Source organism: Macrobrachium rosenbergii, chromosome 30 (genome assembly GCF_040412425.1).
Source record: "Macrobrachium rosenbergii isolate ZJJX-2024 chromosome 30, ASM4041242v1, whole genome shotgun sequence".
Lineage (NCBI taxonomy): Eukaryota > Metazoa > Arthropoda > Malacostraca > Decapoda > Palaemonidae > Macrobrachium > Macrobrachium rosenbergii.
In genome coordinates, this window is record NC_089770.1 from 5,753,984 (window position 1) to 5,771,000 (window position 17,017).

General features: G+C 39.0%; 2 protein-coding genes across 3 annotated transcripts in view; one reads left to right on the top strand and one right to left on the bottom strand.

The window, feature by feature from the left end:
* The window catches only part of LOC136854964 (calcium-activated chloride channel regulator 1-like), a 516,859-nt gene that overhangs the window by 252,547 nt on the left and 247,295 nt on the right, over positions 1-17,017 (top strand). The window lies entirely within an intron of this gene.
* The window catches only part of LOC136854963 (golgin subfamily A member 6-like protein 26), a 3,100-nt gene continuing 526 nt past the window's right edge, over positions 14,444-17,017 (bottom strand). The window contains exon 1 of the mRNA XM_067131625.1: positions 14,444-17,017. This exon is cut by the window's right edge and continues 526 nt beyond it. Within this exon, the coding sequence (XP_066987726.1) occupies positions 14,758-17,017 (2,260 nt within the window). The 3' untranslated portion in view covers positions 14,444-14,757.

Consider the following 17,017-nt stretch of genomic DNA (forward strand, 5'->3'; position numbering starts at 1 on the left):
CTCCCCACCCCCACTTTTTTTTTTTGAGCCAATATTTGTTCTGGAACTATTTTCATGAGAGGTGGAACTTTTCCCGTCGGCTCTTGGCGAAGAAATGGGAAGAGTATCATCTCAGTATTTTTTTCTTTAATAAGAAAGTGGTAAGAAAATGGAAATCTTGTCCTTTATGTGAACACTTGTGAGCCATACCATTACGTGTACAGACACACACACACACACACACACACATATATATAATATATATATATATATATATATATATATATATATATATATATATATATATATATATATATATATATATATATATATGTATATATATATATAAATTTATGTATATATATATATATATATATATATATATATATATACTGTATATATATATATATATATATATATATATATATATATATATATATATATATATATATATATATATATATATATATATATATATATAAATTTATGTATGAGGCTGCATCTTGTAAATAAGAGAGAATATAAAAAAAGCTATATATGCATTCACCAATCATTGTTAGTGTGTGTCCTCCTGTTTAAAAATCTTCCTGGTTTTGTACGTGTGAAAGAGAGAGAGAGAGAGAGAGAGAGAGAGAGAGAGAGAGAGAGAGAGAATAGAATGGGGGCACAGGTTCAATGTGCTATTGTCATCAGTGAATATTTTTTGCTTTCTTTGCAATTTCCTTTATTTCTCAGTTTCTCCCATTCCATTTCCTTACTAATATATATATATATATATATATATATATATATATATATATATATATATATATATATATAATATATATATATATATATATATATATATATATATATATATATATATATATATATATATATATATATATATATATATATATATATATATATACATACAATCACCAATGAGTTTTTCTCTAATGCTCCATACTTTATGGGCAGTGGGGAAATATTAAAAAAAAAAAAAAAACTCTTGTATGCAGTAAAACTTGAACGTGCCATTATAGATTTTATTCCATTTTTTTAATTTTTTTCGTTCTATTTTATTTCGCCTATCGTATCTTCCCGGTCAAACAGAATTTTGCCATTACTGCTGTATTCGTCGATAGTTTCCTCGTGAGTAGATAAATTACTTTCTTTTCTTCTCCAGTTTTGTTCGGGGCTGGGCTTCATACGGACACTGGATTACCTTTCTTATGGAATAACTTATTGAAAATAAATCGCTCCCGTTGTTGGAATGGAATGGAATGGATTGAAAATACATCGCTTGCGTTGTTGGAATGAGATGGAATGGAATGTAATCGCTTTCGTTATTGGAATGGAATGGAATGGATTGAAAATACATCGCTTGCGTTGTTGGAATGGGATGGAATGGAATGTAACCGCTTTCGTTATTGGAATGGAGTGGAATGGAATATAATCACTTTCGTTGTTGGAATGGAATGGAATATAATCGCTTTCGTTGTTGGAATGGAATGGATTTGAATATAGATTTTAGGCCAAAGGCCAAGCACTGGGACTTATAAGGTCATTCAGCCCTGGAAAGGAAAATGAGAGTAGGTAGGTTTGACAGGTGTAACAGGAGGAAAACCTCGCAGCTGCACTCTAAAATAATTGTTAGGAGAGGGTGGACAGCAAGATGGAACAAAGATAATATGAATGGTTTGATATCCTCAGAAATAAAAAATAAAAAAAGGAAAATAACAAAGAAAAAAGAAAGTAAAAAAAAAAAACCAAAGCGGAAGGATACCAGTCTAAAGACCGTCTGTAGCCGGACACCGATAATGCTGTATGAGCCGCGGCCCATGAAACTTTCAGCAACGACCAGGTGGCGGCCTGTCTTATAGCGTTGCCAGACGCACGATCATGGCTAACTTTAACCTTAAATAAAATAAAAACTACTGAGGCTAGAGGGCTGCAATTTGGTATGGTTGATGATTGGAGGGTGGATGATCAACATACCAATTTGCAGCCCTCTAGCCTCAGTAGTTTTTAAGATCTGAGGGCAGACGGACTGACAAAGAGTCATCTCAATAGCTTTCTTTTGCAGAAGACTAAAAATGGAGCAATTTCCTTCCAAGGTTACCCTGTCTCGTAGTCATCTACGTCTCTTAACAAACAAACAAACGCATCAACAGACGAACATAAATCAATTTACGTCCCTTCCTTAACTTCATATCTTACCTCCCCTATCTTCCGCTCGCTCACTCGGCTATTCGATTCCATCTGTAATCTTCCAAAGTTACGATTAAATATTCAGCAAAATGAGCATCCTTTTGATGTAGTCACAGCCGCCTATAAAGACGATAAAGAGAAAAATAAAAGACCAATTTTCTCGTTTTTCCATCCCGGCAAAATCCGATCCTTGGTCTCCTCCTCCTCCTCCTCCTCCTCCTCCTCCTCCTCCTCTTCCAAGCTCTCTTGAGCGATACTACAAAAAAAAAAAAAATGAGCACCAAATAAAAGACCCGGGGATTGTAATAAAAGACTTGGGAATTGAATGTGCGGAATTCGGAGCTACCAGAGAGAGAGAGAGAGAGAGAGAGAGCGAATAGAGATAGGCATACAGAGAAAGATAGATAGGTTAAGCTACGGAAGCAGACAGTCATTCACACAGAGAGAGAGAGAGATAAACATAATGACAGAGAGAGAAAAGAGAAAGGCAGATAGGTTACAAACTACAGAGGAAGACACGGAGTCACAGAGAGAGAGAGAGAGAGAGAGAGAGAGAGCTAAACATATTCACAAAGAGAAAGAAAGAGAGGTTAAAACTCCAGAGGAAAACACTTAGTCACGGAGAGAGAGAGAGAGAGAGAGAGAGAGAGAGATCCGCAAAGGACAAAAAAAAACTTCTCCTTCGTCCTATTACCCCAGGGGTGGTTTTTCCTCTTCTGTTCCCTTTTGATCTTTCGATCTCTCATTGTTTTCCGCCGCGCGGGGACAACTCTCGAGTTCCCGTTGGCGATTGATTCGCATCCACTCGAGAGAGAGAGAGAGAGAGAGAGGAAGGGGCAGGTACCGACGGTCCTCGAGGGGTATACCTTCGAGGACTACCTTCGAGGAGGACCTTCGAGGAGGACCTTCGAGGAATGCCCTTTGTGTCCTCGGGGTGGAGGAAAGAACGCTCTCATTATGTGCCTGTCTCTTTGAGAAGCTTCGATGCCATCGGTTATTGACGGAAGACAAGGATTTGATTGGGAAATTTGTCTGCAGTGTTATGGAGAGATGGAGGGGTTTGGTTGGGGGGTCGGGGGAATCTGAGGGGCCTGGGGAGGGTCAAATTTTAAGGGGGTGTTGGGGAGGGAGGGAGAAATAGATGTTTGTGTGAGAGAGAGAGAGAGAGAGAGAGAGAGAGAGAGAGAACATTTTCGTTGCCTGCCAAACTTACCAGTATGTGAAAAGTTCAAGGAATGACCACTCTATGAGTAAAGAGAGAGAGAGAGAGAGAGAGAGAGAGAGAGAGAGAGATTTCAACCCAGCCTTTTGTGAAACGGTCGCGGAAGAGATCTTTTTCTTTAGGGCTACCTTGAAGATGGAATGAAAATAAGAGGCCAGGGTATAACTCGCCTCTCTCATTCTTTGATCTCTCGAATTGAAAACTGATGGGAGCCTGACTCCATTTGTAGCCTCTACAGTGGTAGGTGGGTCCCTCCCCCCCCCCCAATCCCTCCTCCCTCCCGGCCTCTTGCCTTGCTGCCCTGGCGAATGAGATACAGGAGTGTCGATGACACTCTTCATTAAAGCGGTTGGTGGAGAGAGGATGTGTTTTAGAAAATGTCAAGGCATTTTAGCATGTTTCCACCCCGAAGGGGGCCACTTTTCAAAATACTTTTTTGATGTTTGCCCTCGATAATGTTTTTTTTCGTTCTTTATGCGATAACTGGGCTGCTATCTTTGGTGATATATTATTATTATTATTATTATTATTATTATTATTATTATTATTATTATTATTATTATTATTATTATTCATTCATTAATTCGAAAAATTTTATAAAATCAAATAAAATAAAACAAACTCCAGTGCTGTAATTGTCCCCAAAATAGAATACACTGCAAAATGAGAGGTATAAATCGTAAACAAATAAATATAAAGATTATAACCAGATAACAGCCGCGAACAACTGAAATTAAGGGAAGGTCTGCAGAAGTGTGCACTGAAGCAACGCAACTCGAACACAAAGTTTGGAAAGCCTCGACCAAAGCAAGATAGGAAATATCAGACCCTTATCGTGTGCTCGAACTCGCTTGTTTTGACAGAATGGCAACAGATGGCGTTCCTCAGGGAGAGCTGAAGTTTCCTATCTTATTTATATCTTTTTGTCAAGGGACATGGTATTTTTGACAAGTAAGCATCAGCAGAGCGATATGGCACAAAGGGTAGGGGTATTTGAAAGTACGTGTTTAACGCCATGCCTAGCGTAAGGTATGTTATGTTTATATGCCCAGGGTAGGGCATTTAGTATTTATATATGTCCGGTTTCAGGTATAGAAAAGTGACACTTTGATGACCCACTTGCCTGTGATAATGGTAAATATATCCGGTCATCTAAGCATTACATATCTGAAACATTGGGGCATTAGCTTCGTAGGAGGGTAGTGCCGTCAGTGCATCTCATGCGGCGCACTGTAGGCATTACTTAAGGTTCTTTGCAGCTTCCCTTCGACCCCAGCTGCAACACCTCTCTTTCCTTTTACTGTGCCTCCGTTCATATTCTCTTTCTTCCGTCGTACTTTCCACCCTCCCCTAACGAGGTCTTCCTCCTGTTACACCTTTCAAACCTTTTTACTGTCCATTTCCGTTTCAGCGCTGAATGACCTCGTAGGTCCCAGCTCTTGGTCTTTGGCCTAAATTCTATATACTATTCTATTCTATTGGGACATTGGCACCACCAAACTATCGAAAATACTAGTTTGATGGACAGATAGTCAGCCGTTTTCCGACGTATTTTCGAACATTTGCGCTTTGTCGAACTCGTGAAGAGAATTATAAAATACCTCTTCGACTCAATGGCTGTTTTTTGTGCTTCCCACACTAAATGATTTTTTTTCAGAAATGTTGGACAGTGTACCCCGTCGGTACTGTACCTTTTATGTTTTTCAAAAACCTTCTCTCTCTCTCTTTTTTTTTCAACGTATTTTTTCGCTAATGGAGTCGTTTATCAAGATTTATTTCGAATAGAACTCGTGCTATTATTTTACCGATCCCCTTTTTCAAAAAGGAAAGGAAAAACATTAAAAAAAAAAGAGTTTGCAATTCGGCAGGGCGTCGCGGAAATGGCGAGCCTTATCCAAAATAGCTTAACCGTAGCGTAAATGGCTGGCTTGCTTGCTACCCTTAGCGAATTTGGCTAACCGTAGCGCTGCTTAAAAGAGGAAGCACTTCAATTAATTGCCTTCCGTTTTTTGGTTCCGATTCAGTACCGTTTTTATATGGCAGAGGGAATGACGGCTGTAATCTCTCTCTCTCTGTGTCTCTCCTTTTCTGAATAAGATCCGTTGCTCGGGTAAGAGATTTTTTTTAAGCTCTTTCTTTTTAACTTTTTACGCTAATACAATTCTTCTTTTACTTTAATAATTCACTTACATTTTTATTGATTCATTTCTTGATTTGTTAATTTGTCTGTAAGAGATCGTTTTCGCGTTTTCTATATAACTTTTTACCCTGATACAATTCTCCTCGCATTTTAATAATTTACTTTTATTTTTATTTATTTATTTATTTATTTGTTAATTTATCTATTTTTCTAATAAATGATCTCCTCTCTCTGTATTTTCCATTACATTCTGTTACTTCTTTCGATTGAACACCATAATATTCTTTGGAAGCTTGAATTGCAGGTCAATGGACCCTTTGGTGGGCTTGTTCCATATGAATAGGTTTCATCTACTGAATAATAATAATAATAATAATAATAATAATAATAATAATAATAATAATAATAATAATAATAATACATTAGTTGAGATCTCATCAATTTATTTATCTGTTAATTCATTTATTTAATAATTTATTTATTGATACATTTTGCTCACCTCTATTTCTTCTTAAAATATCTGTTTCCAGAATGTGCTTCCTCTTCGGTTTTCATATAGCATTTAGGGATGGGGTTGCTACCCACACATCTTTGCCCAACCTAACTGCGACTCACCACAGTCAGTTTACTACCAAGGGATTATCTCGCTTCATAGGTCAACAGGGGCACAATGGGATTTGGCAGAACTGGATTTAATCGATCTGCCTCGCCCGGAGATCGAACCCGGGTGCTCTTGCTTTTGAGGCAAGTATCACAAGCGCCAGATCACGAGGAAACTATGTAGATAACAAAATTGTCCGTTGGAAGAGAGAGAGAGAGAGAGAGAGAGAGAGAGAGAGAGAGAGAGTTTGATGTATTTCATCAGTTGGTACTTTTGTCAGGCATACCCATGACTCAGAGAGAGAGAGAGAGAGAGTTTGATGTATTTCATCAGTTGGTACTTTTGTCAGGCATACCCATGACTCAGAGAGAGAATATATGTAAAAAGCTTTATCTGAAAGGTTAAAAGAAAAGAGAGTAAGGGAGAAAAAAGTGTATATTTTTCACAGAGATACAGAGAAAAAAAATGTGTATCATTCACTGAAATCCTCCTCTCTCTCTCTCTCTCTCTCTCTCTCTCTCTCTCTCTCTCTCTCTCTCTCTCTCTCTCTCTCTCTCTCACGAAAGCACCCAAGTGGGAACATACCTTTAGGCCGAAATTCGGGCGGGAGATGCCAGATGTACATGATTATCCGGATCCGACCATTGCCTGTAAGGACTTTCATTTGTCAAAGTCTTATTTCAGTCCTCCGTCTGGGTCGTCTTATACTCTCTCTCTCTCTCTCTTTCTATCTCTCTCTCTCTCTCTCTCTCTCTCTCTCTCTCTCTCTCTCTCGTTTGTCGTGTCGTGTCTGCCGAATTGAATCCCCCTCTCCCTCACACACACACACACACACACACACACACACACACACACAAACACACATACACTTAGATGTTTGTGTTTGATGATATGCTTGTATTATGTTTGTGATTCTACAATGCTGTTTCATTTTATTGCTCATTTTTATTTTTTCGTATAGAAGATGTTCGTGGCTATTTTATTGTCTATAAGCTCTCCCTCCTCCCTTCGTATATATTATAGACTCTCTCTCTCTCTCTCTCTCTCTCTCTCTCTCTCTCTCTCTCTCTCTCTCTCTCTGCAGGCAGATCTGTTGACTGTCCATAAGGGTTTTCAGCTGAAGATTTGAAGATAGAAAGAAATAAAGCAACTCTCTCTCTCTCTCTCTCTCTCTCTCTCTCTCTCTCTCTCTCTCTCTCTCTCTCTCTCTCTCTCGTTTGAGTGCCTCTTTACGCATCGTATGCGCATAAATGCTACGCCCGCATTTCCAGTAAAATAATAATGATAAAACAATATTGATAAAGCAGTAATGATAAAACAATAATGATAAAGCAATGATAAATTTTACCAAGACGAAAGTTTGACCCGTTCCATCTTACCAAACACCTCCGCAGTGATAGGCATTATTATTGAGATTGTGTGACGGGGATTGGTGGGGGAATGGTGGTGGGTGGAGGAAGAGGTGGGGGAGGGGGCGGCGAGAGGATTGTTGGATATGAGGGAGACTGAAAAGAATTGTCATTATCTTCAGATTTAGGTAATAGATTTTATTTAGACACGAAGGTTTGAGTCGCGAAAACTTGTGTGGAAGTGATGGGCGACAGTCGATTTGCAGTAATGTTTGGATGATGTCTCCGTGTTTTAGGAGGAGAATTTTGGCAGCTTATGTTGGGGGATGTTTGTTTGGGATGTTTGTTTCAGAGGGGGAAAGTTTTGGCTGGTAATTTGGAATATTTTCTTCTAATATAGATGGATTTAATTTTCGTTGTTTGGAGGAAAATTTTGGCAGCTGACGTTGGGAGGATGTTTGTTTGGGATGTTTGTTTCAGATGGGGAAATATTTGGCAGGTAATGTTTGGAAGATTTTCTTGTAATGGAGATGGATTTATCGGTAGGAAAAGTAAGAAATTTTGGTCATTTGGGTGATGTCTTCGTGTCTTAGGAGGAAAATTTTTGCAGCTGATGTTGGGAGGATGTTCATTCGGGATGTTTGTTTCAGAGGAGGAAATATTTGGCAGGTAATGTCTGGAAGATTTTTTCGTAATGTAGATGGATTTATCGGCAGGCAGAGTAAGACATATACGACGTAGCTTTTTCCCTTCGAAGGGAGAAAAGCAGTTTGAAATTGCTATGATTTATCTATGTTACCATTCGTGACAGCTTAGACACTCATACCGGTTCCTTTAGAGAGAGAGAGAGAGAGAGAGAGAGAGAGAGAGAGAGAGAGAGCTCAAATCACAGAATGATGCAAAGGAAAGTGCATATGATCGTATGTCCCAGGGGAGCGAGAGAGAGAGAGAGAGAGAGAGAGAGAGAGAGAGAGAGAGAGAGAGAGAGACCCATAAAGAGAGGGAGATGCATATGGATTTATGCATCAGAGAGAGAGAGAGAGAGCGAGCGCTCGAATCTCAGAGAGATGCAAAGGAAAGTACATATGAGCGTGTGTTTGTGTGTGTATTTCTGAAGGAGAGAGAGAGAGAGAGAGAGAGAGAGAGAGAGAGAGAGAGAGAGAGAGAGAGAGAGACGTCCCAATGAAGTGTCACTACCCGAAAAAGCGTCACTCTCACCCTGACAGACAGACAGACAGAGAGACAGCACGCAGCACCAAAGCTCCGACATCTCGCAAGACGAAATGCGGCGATTACCTTGCCAACGGCCGCCCGGAATTACAAGCCGAAAGGAATGAATTGTGGGGGAACAGCCACAGCTGGAATGACTGGACCTGGCGGGGGAACAACAGTTCCAGGCGCCTTCTCTTATGATTCCAGGACTTGCTCAGTGTTGTCGGAGGAGGAGGAGGTGGAGAGGGAGGAGGAGGAGGAGGAGGAGGAGGAGGAGGAGGAGGTGGTGGTGGTTGGTAGCTTGAGGGGAAAAACAACTGTTGAGTCCTCATCTCTTTTGCTTGAGAAGGGGCCTTTGTTTTAATGCTTCGGGAGATCTTTTTTTATTTTTTTTTATTATCATTTTACTAATTTTTTTTATTGTAGTTTGGTGTGGTGTTGGCTCTTTAGCTTTCTGTAAAAGAAAACTGTTGTGAACGGCTTTATCTGTCCGTCCGCACTTTTTCCTTCCGCACTTTTTCTGTCCGCCCTCAGATCTTAAAAACTACTGAGGCTAGAGGGCTGCAAATTGGTATGTTAGTCATCCACCCTCCAATCATCAAACATACAAAATGCAGCCCTCTAACCTCAGAAGTTATTATTTGATTTAAGGTTAAATTTAGCCATATTCTTACTTCTGATACCTCCGTAGGTACCAACAACACAGGCCACCACCAGGGGCCGTGGCTGAGTTTCATAGGCCGCGGCTAAGAATTGCATGGGCCGTGGCTGAGGCTACCACCAGACCATGGCTGAGTTTCATGGCCTGCGGCTTTACAGAAAACTCTATTCCGCCGGAGAAACTTCGGCGCACTTTTTACTTTTTATTTTTTTACTGATTACTTCCTTCTGGGGGGAATATATATACATACTCTCTCTCTCTCTCTCTCTCTCTCTCTCTCTCTCTCTCTGAATGACACCCCACGACAATCTTGCAAGAAGCCTCGTTTCCGTAACCTCGTTAACTGGGCATTAGCCATTGACGCATACTGGGTCTTTCGTGCAAATTTGAAAGGCGTCGCTTCGCCGAGATCTTTTGACAAGTCCAGCATTTTTCCCCTCGGAGGTGATTCTAATGATTGTGACCTTTCTCTGTGAATGTGCACGCTTTTTTGGGGTCGCTCTGGAAACGCCATTTTCTTCTCGTGCGGTATTTGCTCCTCTTCAGCGGGATGTTGTGTATTTTTAGAACGTATGCATACACACACACACACACACACACACACACACACATATATATATATATATATATATATATATATATATATATATATATATATATATATATATATATATATATATATATATATATATATATATATATATATATATATATATATATATATATATATATATAAAGATAAAATCCAATGAAGGAAACGGAAACACTGGAGTGCTATGAGGCCTTTCGACACTATGCCCTTTACTTAGCAGACTGAAGAAATATAAAAGTATGTTTACAAAGAAAGCTCATATAAATGACAGATGGGGATTATAAAGGAAACATATGTACCTGGAATCCAACACAACTGAAGAATTAGTAGAACTGCCAAAACAGGATTAAATATTGGTTTTTACAAAGGATTAGGATCAACCGTTCAGGAGCAGGGACAGGGCAATTAAAAGATTATACTGGTTTGTGACTGACCACCTAAAAATTTTTAGTACAACACAATAATTCTCTTTTGTTTGTAAACAATAACTTTTGCAAGATGAACATTTTTACAAATAAAAATTATATTAAACATACGGATATATAGAAAATATATATCAATTAGCTAACTTGTAATCAAGTCAGTGATTTTATCTTTTAGGTCATTCTTGAACATTTTTCTAATACAGGGGTCCAAATAATACATGCCAGGGCTAAGGTTAAAATTACAACTGGAAGTAAGCTGGATAATAGCGGACTCCAATAGATTTCTTGAAGAGAAAGCTTTCGATCTGGCAATCACTGAACTTTCAGTCCAATTTATCCTGTGAGAGTTTTCACTTAAATGAATGAATATAGCATTGGATGCTTGTCCAGTTTTGACTGAATACTTATGTTGCTTAATACGTACATCTAAATCTTTGCTAGATTGGCCAAAATAAAAAGAGGGGCAATCCAAACATGGAATTTTGTATATTATGTTGTTTTCTTTAGGGCTATTTTTTATTAATATTCTTTTGAGTGTGTTATTATAAGAAAAAACGAGGTTTACATTAAGAGGTTTTAACAATGATTTTATGTTTTCAAAACACCTAAAATAAGGCAAGCTAAGAATGTTCTTAGGGGTTTCTTTCTTCATGTTACTTTCACTATAAAACATTTTGTCTGCTTTGTTATAACAAATATCTAGTATATGTGAAGGATAACATAAATCTGTCCCTATTTTTCTTATGTATTCAATATCTTTATCCAAATACTGGGGACTGACAATGTGCAAGGCTCATGTAAAAACATAGAAGAAAAAATTGATATTTTGATGTTGAGGTGATGGCCTGAATAAAATGGACATAAGTTAAGTTGTTGGTTGGTTTCTATAAATACTGAATTTACATTGAAATGGTTCTCTATGTATTAAAACATCTAAGAAAGGGAGGCAATTGTCTTTTTCTAATTCTAACGTAAACTTAATGGATGGTACCTGGTTATTCAAATAACAGAGTAAATCATTCACATCAATACCAGCAGGCAAAACAGCTAAAATATCGTCAACATACCTATACCACTTTAAAGGAGTATATATATATATATATATATATATATATATATATATATATATATATATATATATATATATATATATATAAATCCTTTCACTAATAACTTGATTATTTGACCCATTATACTATCGAAGTAATTTTGACATTTATTTATATATAATTGTAAAGACCAAATGACAGTGTAATAAGACTTACAATGTATTTTTATTATTATTATTATTATTATTATTATTATTATTATTATAGCTGTTTCCACGGCATTCAAATTACACAGAATCGTCTCTGTTCTTCTTATTATCTTTTTTTTTTTTCTCAGATTTCTGTTTCTTAGTTTTATCTCCTCTGACGTTTCAAACGCTCTCTGGCGTTTATCCTCTGAGAGTGAATGAAGGGCATGCAGGTTACAAGGGTATATATAGCAAGCAGGGGTATGCAGTTGTCAGGTCGGTTGTTCAGCAGTGTTTTGGGTGGTCCTAATAGGTTGGTGACGAGATCTGGCCTGGAGGCGTTGGGACCTTCTGGGCCTAATCGTTGGTGACGAGATCTGGCCTGGAGGCGTTGGGACCTTCTGGGCCTATAATCGCTACTTGAATCTGGGAGTGGCTGTTATCCGGGCCACCCAAAACACTGCTGAATAACCGACTTGACAAGTGTTATAACCCCTTTTGCTATATATGCCCTTGTAACCTGCATGCCATTCATTCACTCTCAGGAGATAAACGCCAGAGAGCGTTTGAAACGTCAGAGGAAATAAAACTAAGAAAACAGAAGTCTTTGCATGTCCTTGGGAAACGTGATTTACCAGCCACAGGCTGAGGAAACAAAGATGATATCAAGAATAGAGAAGACTGTATAAATTGAATGCCGTGGAAACAGCTATAATTTTTAATACAACTGCCCTCAGAGAAGATCTCCTATTATTATTATTATTATTATTATTATTATTATTATTATTATTATTATTATTATTATTATTATTGCCAAAATCTACCTTCTTGTAGAATTTTAATACAATAATTTGGTCAAATGACAACTTGACCCGATTTCAAACACTCTGACTTTAAAATTAATTTGAAGCTGAAATACAGATATTTTAAGATCTAATGCATTGAGGTGAGATCCACAAAAATACGAATATTAGAATGTATGATTTGAAATATGCTGTATATAGTAAATTCTTTAAGCAAGTTCTGAAAATAGATGGCAACATTACTTCAATAATGTTATTTGAGTTCACCAGTTATCTAAGTTACATATACAGTATATATGTACATATGCACACACACACACGCACACACACACACACACACACACACACACATATATATATATATATATATATATATATATATATATATATATATATATATATGTGTGTGTGTGTGTGTGTGTGTGTGTGTGTGATTATTATCACTTTTGTAATTGATTCATTTATCACACATTACCACAGGTGAAAAATAAGAAACTGGGTGTAGGTCCTGACCGGTTTCGACTTTATTTCCAAGCCATTGACGAAGGACTGATACAGAGTAAGAGAAGTCACAAATATATATACTACAAGAACAGTACTGACGAACATACACAACCGTTAGAGACTACATATCCCCCCTCAGGCCGGTGTCGAGGTAGGAGTGGCCTTCAAAACTCATTTGGCTAAAAATCACAATATACTCTCAGGGGACAATGCTGATAAACAAACCACACGCGACCTCAGATCCACACCTGACAGGTGTCAGGGAGGCGGAGTTTGGAAACTCATTAACACTACTACCCCCGTACTGTGTTTACAAATATGATAATCCTATTTTCATACATCTCTACTGCCTACCTTAAAATTTAAACAATTTACAAATTTCTTTTGATATTAAAGGATCAAGTTTATACATCCCTTGACTGATATTCATATTATGGTTGTAACTTTCTTCTATAAAACTAGATTCAATGATATTCCTTTCCAGTGCTTTATTAGAATATACAATCCTTTTTGCCCCTTCCCAGTTGATAGCATGATTGTTCTTACTAACATGTACAAATATACCACTGTTCCCCTGTGCATATCTCACACATTTCTTATGCTGTTCAATTCTTTTTTCCAGTGCTTTCCCGGTTTGGCCAATATAAAAGTTGTCACAAGACTTACATGGAATTTTATAGGCACACCCTTTAGTATTGTCAGGGGAGTTCTTGATAAGTACATTTTTCATTGTTTTATTGTTCTTAAATGCGACATTAACACCAAAATTCTTAAGAAGATGAGGGATATCTTTCATATTATTATTATTATTATTATTATTATTATAAGGCAGAACTAGCAGAATTTTTGTGTTGTAAGGTTCTTTTTGGTTTTGATACATAGTCTTTTTTGCCCACAAGCCTACACTCACAACCTTCCACCCACAGTGATCCACCTGGTCTCTACCCACAACCATCCACATACATCCTTACACCCACAGTCTACTACACGCAAACATACATGCACACCCCTTTAACCACAGCCATCAATCCACAACTCTCAACACACAACCTCAAACCCACGACCCTCTAATCACAACCTTAAACCCACAATGCTCTGCTCACAACCTCCACCTTCAACTTCCACATACAACCTTACTGTCACAACCCACCACTCACAACCAGTTTGAGAGAGAGTGAGAGAAGAATTAGGCCTAGAGTCTATGGTGCCTTGCACCTATCATTGACTTCTATTCTTTGGAATTTATCCTTAGAAATGTTTAAAATAAAATTTCAAAGAACAGAAAGCAAACGTTAGGTGCATGGTACTGTAGACTCTAGGGCCTAGGCCAAATCCTACAGCAACTCTATTTTAGCATTTCACAAAGTTTATATAAAAAGTATCTCTCTCTCTCTTTTATTGTTTTTGGTAGACATTTTTACGGACAACTCCAACCCTCCCTATTTTTCCGGGCTTGGGACCGGCACTGAGTTGGGCTGGCGGGCAAGCCAGCCCAACTCAGTGGCTAGGTTAAAATGTTGTTTTCTCCACAGCAGGAAAATGAATGGAGTCAGTCAGTCAGACTCAGTTGCCGAGCTCCTCCTGACGAAGGCGAAAAGGCAAACACGATTGGGTCTACAGAATGGCCTGATGACTGTGGGGCTGAACGCACACCCAAAGCAACATAAGAGGAACCACCATGAACACCTTCGGGGGTTGGGGGATTTGGGGGGATTTGGAAGGTGTGGGGGAATCGTGGGGTCCCTCTCACGCTGCTGAAGATGTGCGCTCAGCCCCATGGTCATCGAGTCAGTCTGTGACTCATTCGTGTTGGCCTTTTTGGGGGGTGTCACGGGTCACCTACCCCTCCTTTTCCTCATGAGTCTCGGATCTTAGGGGCTCGACCTTACACATCTTGTCATCGTTGTTTTGATGACAAGTTTTATCAGCCAGGTTTTCGCTGTTAGAATCTCCTGTAGTGGTTTCCGGCATCCTCTCGTCTCCGTGAACGATGTCGGTCAACGTTTGAGTCAGGACCTCCCACTGGTTGCCGTAGTTGGTCCTGTCACGCTGGGTATCGCAGTATTCCCTATGTTGCTTCTCCTTTCTCATGCACAGGTCCTGTTCTTGCCTCTCCTTTTCACTGGCGTCCAGGATTTCATTTCCATGCTGCAGGGCAATCTGTTCCAGGTGGAAGTTCCTCTGGGCTGTGCCATGGAGAAGCGTCATTAACATGTATTTGTCGTGGTCCTTCAGAGCCTCTTCCAGTCTTGTTTGGCGGTCCCTGAGGCGTCTTTGTTCCCTGATCATACCTTCCTCCTTTATCTTCCAGTTTTCTTTCAGCTTTTGACATTCTTTTCTAAGTTGGAGGAGTTCTTCCTCACTTTCTCGCAGCTTCTCTATTTCGGTGTCTTTCTGGTTCAGCATCTCCTGATAGTCCATTCTCATTTCGCTTGTCTCTCTCTCCTTCTCGTCAATTAAAAGCTGATATTCCGTCGACTGTTTTTCCACTTCTCTGAGCAGACTGTTTCTCTCCTTGAACAGATTTCGCAGTTTGCTCTCCATCTCCTTACTTTGTTCTCGACTGTCTTCTTCTTCTTTCCTGAGGATCTCCATTTCTCGGTCCTTTTCCTGTAACTTTTGGTGCCATTGTGAATTTACCTGTTCGTGTTCCATCCTCTCTTTCATCTGAAGATTTACAGTAATTTCAAATTTGCCTTCCAAAACTAGCTTTTCGGCCTTGAGCTTTTCTTCTTGGGCTAATAAGTCTCGAATTTGGTTGTCTCTTTTCTGGACCTCCTCCTCGAAATCGTTTGCCATTTTTCTTGCCTTTTCGTCTGCTTCCTCCAGTAAGCTGTCCAGTTCTTTCCCGTGATTGAGAGCGACGCTTAGTTTCTGTTGTAGTTCTTCTTTTTCACATATTAATTTTCTTTCCATGTCTGAGAAGGTTTGTATTTGGAGGTTCCTGTTGTCGAGCTCTTCCTGTTGCCTGGCATTCTCTCCTCCTAATTCCGCCACCCAGTTCTTCATTACCTGGACTTCTGCCTCCAGAATCTGAGTCCTCATCTTTTCATTTTCGAGCTCTTTCTTCACTGAAGTCAGTTCTTCTTCTTTTTCTTCTTTATCGACCATTACCTGCTGCAGAGATGCTGTTTTCTCCTTCAGTTCTTTATTTAAGTCTTCTGTCCTTTCTGCTCGGTCTTGAGCCAGTTCCAAATCTTCTTCTAAGCGTCGCTTTTCAGCTAGTACCTGTTCTTTTTGAAGGTGCACGTTCTCGAGTTCCATTTTCATTTCTCCTATCTCTTGTGCGTTCTTTTCAAGCAAAATATCCTTTTCCAGAAGCTGATTCTGAAGCCATACAGTCTTCTCCATTGCTTCCTTCCAAAGATTTTCCATTCTAGTTCCATAAACCTGACTGATTTCCAATGCTTCTTGTAACCTCTGCTTTTCCATATCGGGTTGGTCTCGACGTGGTCTTGGCAGCTGGATTTCTCGGTCCATTAGTTCCATCTGTTCGTCCTCCTCAGTGCTCATCTGCGTTTCCAGGTAATTATCACTGTCTTCCAGTTCCAGACTATCTTCCAGTCTGGAAACTAAGCTCATCTCCGTTTCAGAATGATCCTCAACATCTGTCATATCCGTTTCAAAGTCATCATCGGTATCACTCATATCCATTTCAAGATCATCGTCACTGTCACTCAGATCATCGTTATCACTCATATCCATTTCAAGATCATCGTCACTATCACTCAGGTCATCATCACTGTCACTCAGATCATTTTCACTGTCACTTACATCATCTTCACTATCATACACATCCGTTCCAAGATCTTCACTATCAGTTATATCCTTTACATGATCATCCTCACTTTCGTGACATTCGCTTTTCAGACATTGTTCCAGTTCATGATATTTGGGTCCATAGAATTTACATTTCCAGTACACAGCAAGCGCCAAGCCTGCCAACAAGGCCAAACCAGGTTTGGCGACGGCAAAGTCTGGCGCCAACAAGCTGTTCGGTTCTTGGACAATTTCCGGTTCAAGGGAATCAACAGCAGCGGCAACATGTAAACCACTGTTGACTTCTTGACGACAAAAGAAATTAATCCAATCCTCGATT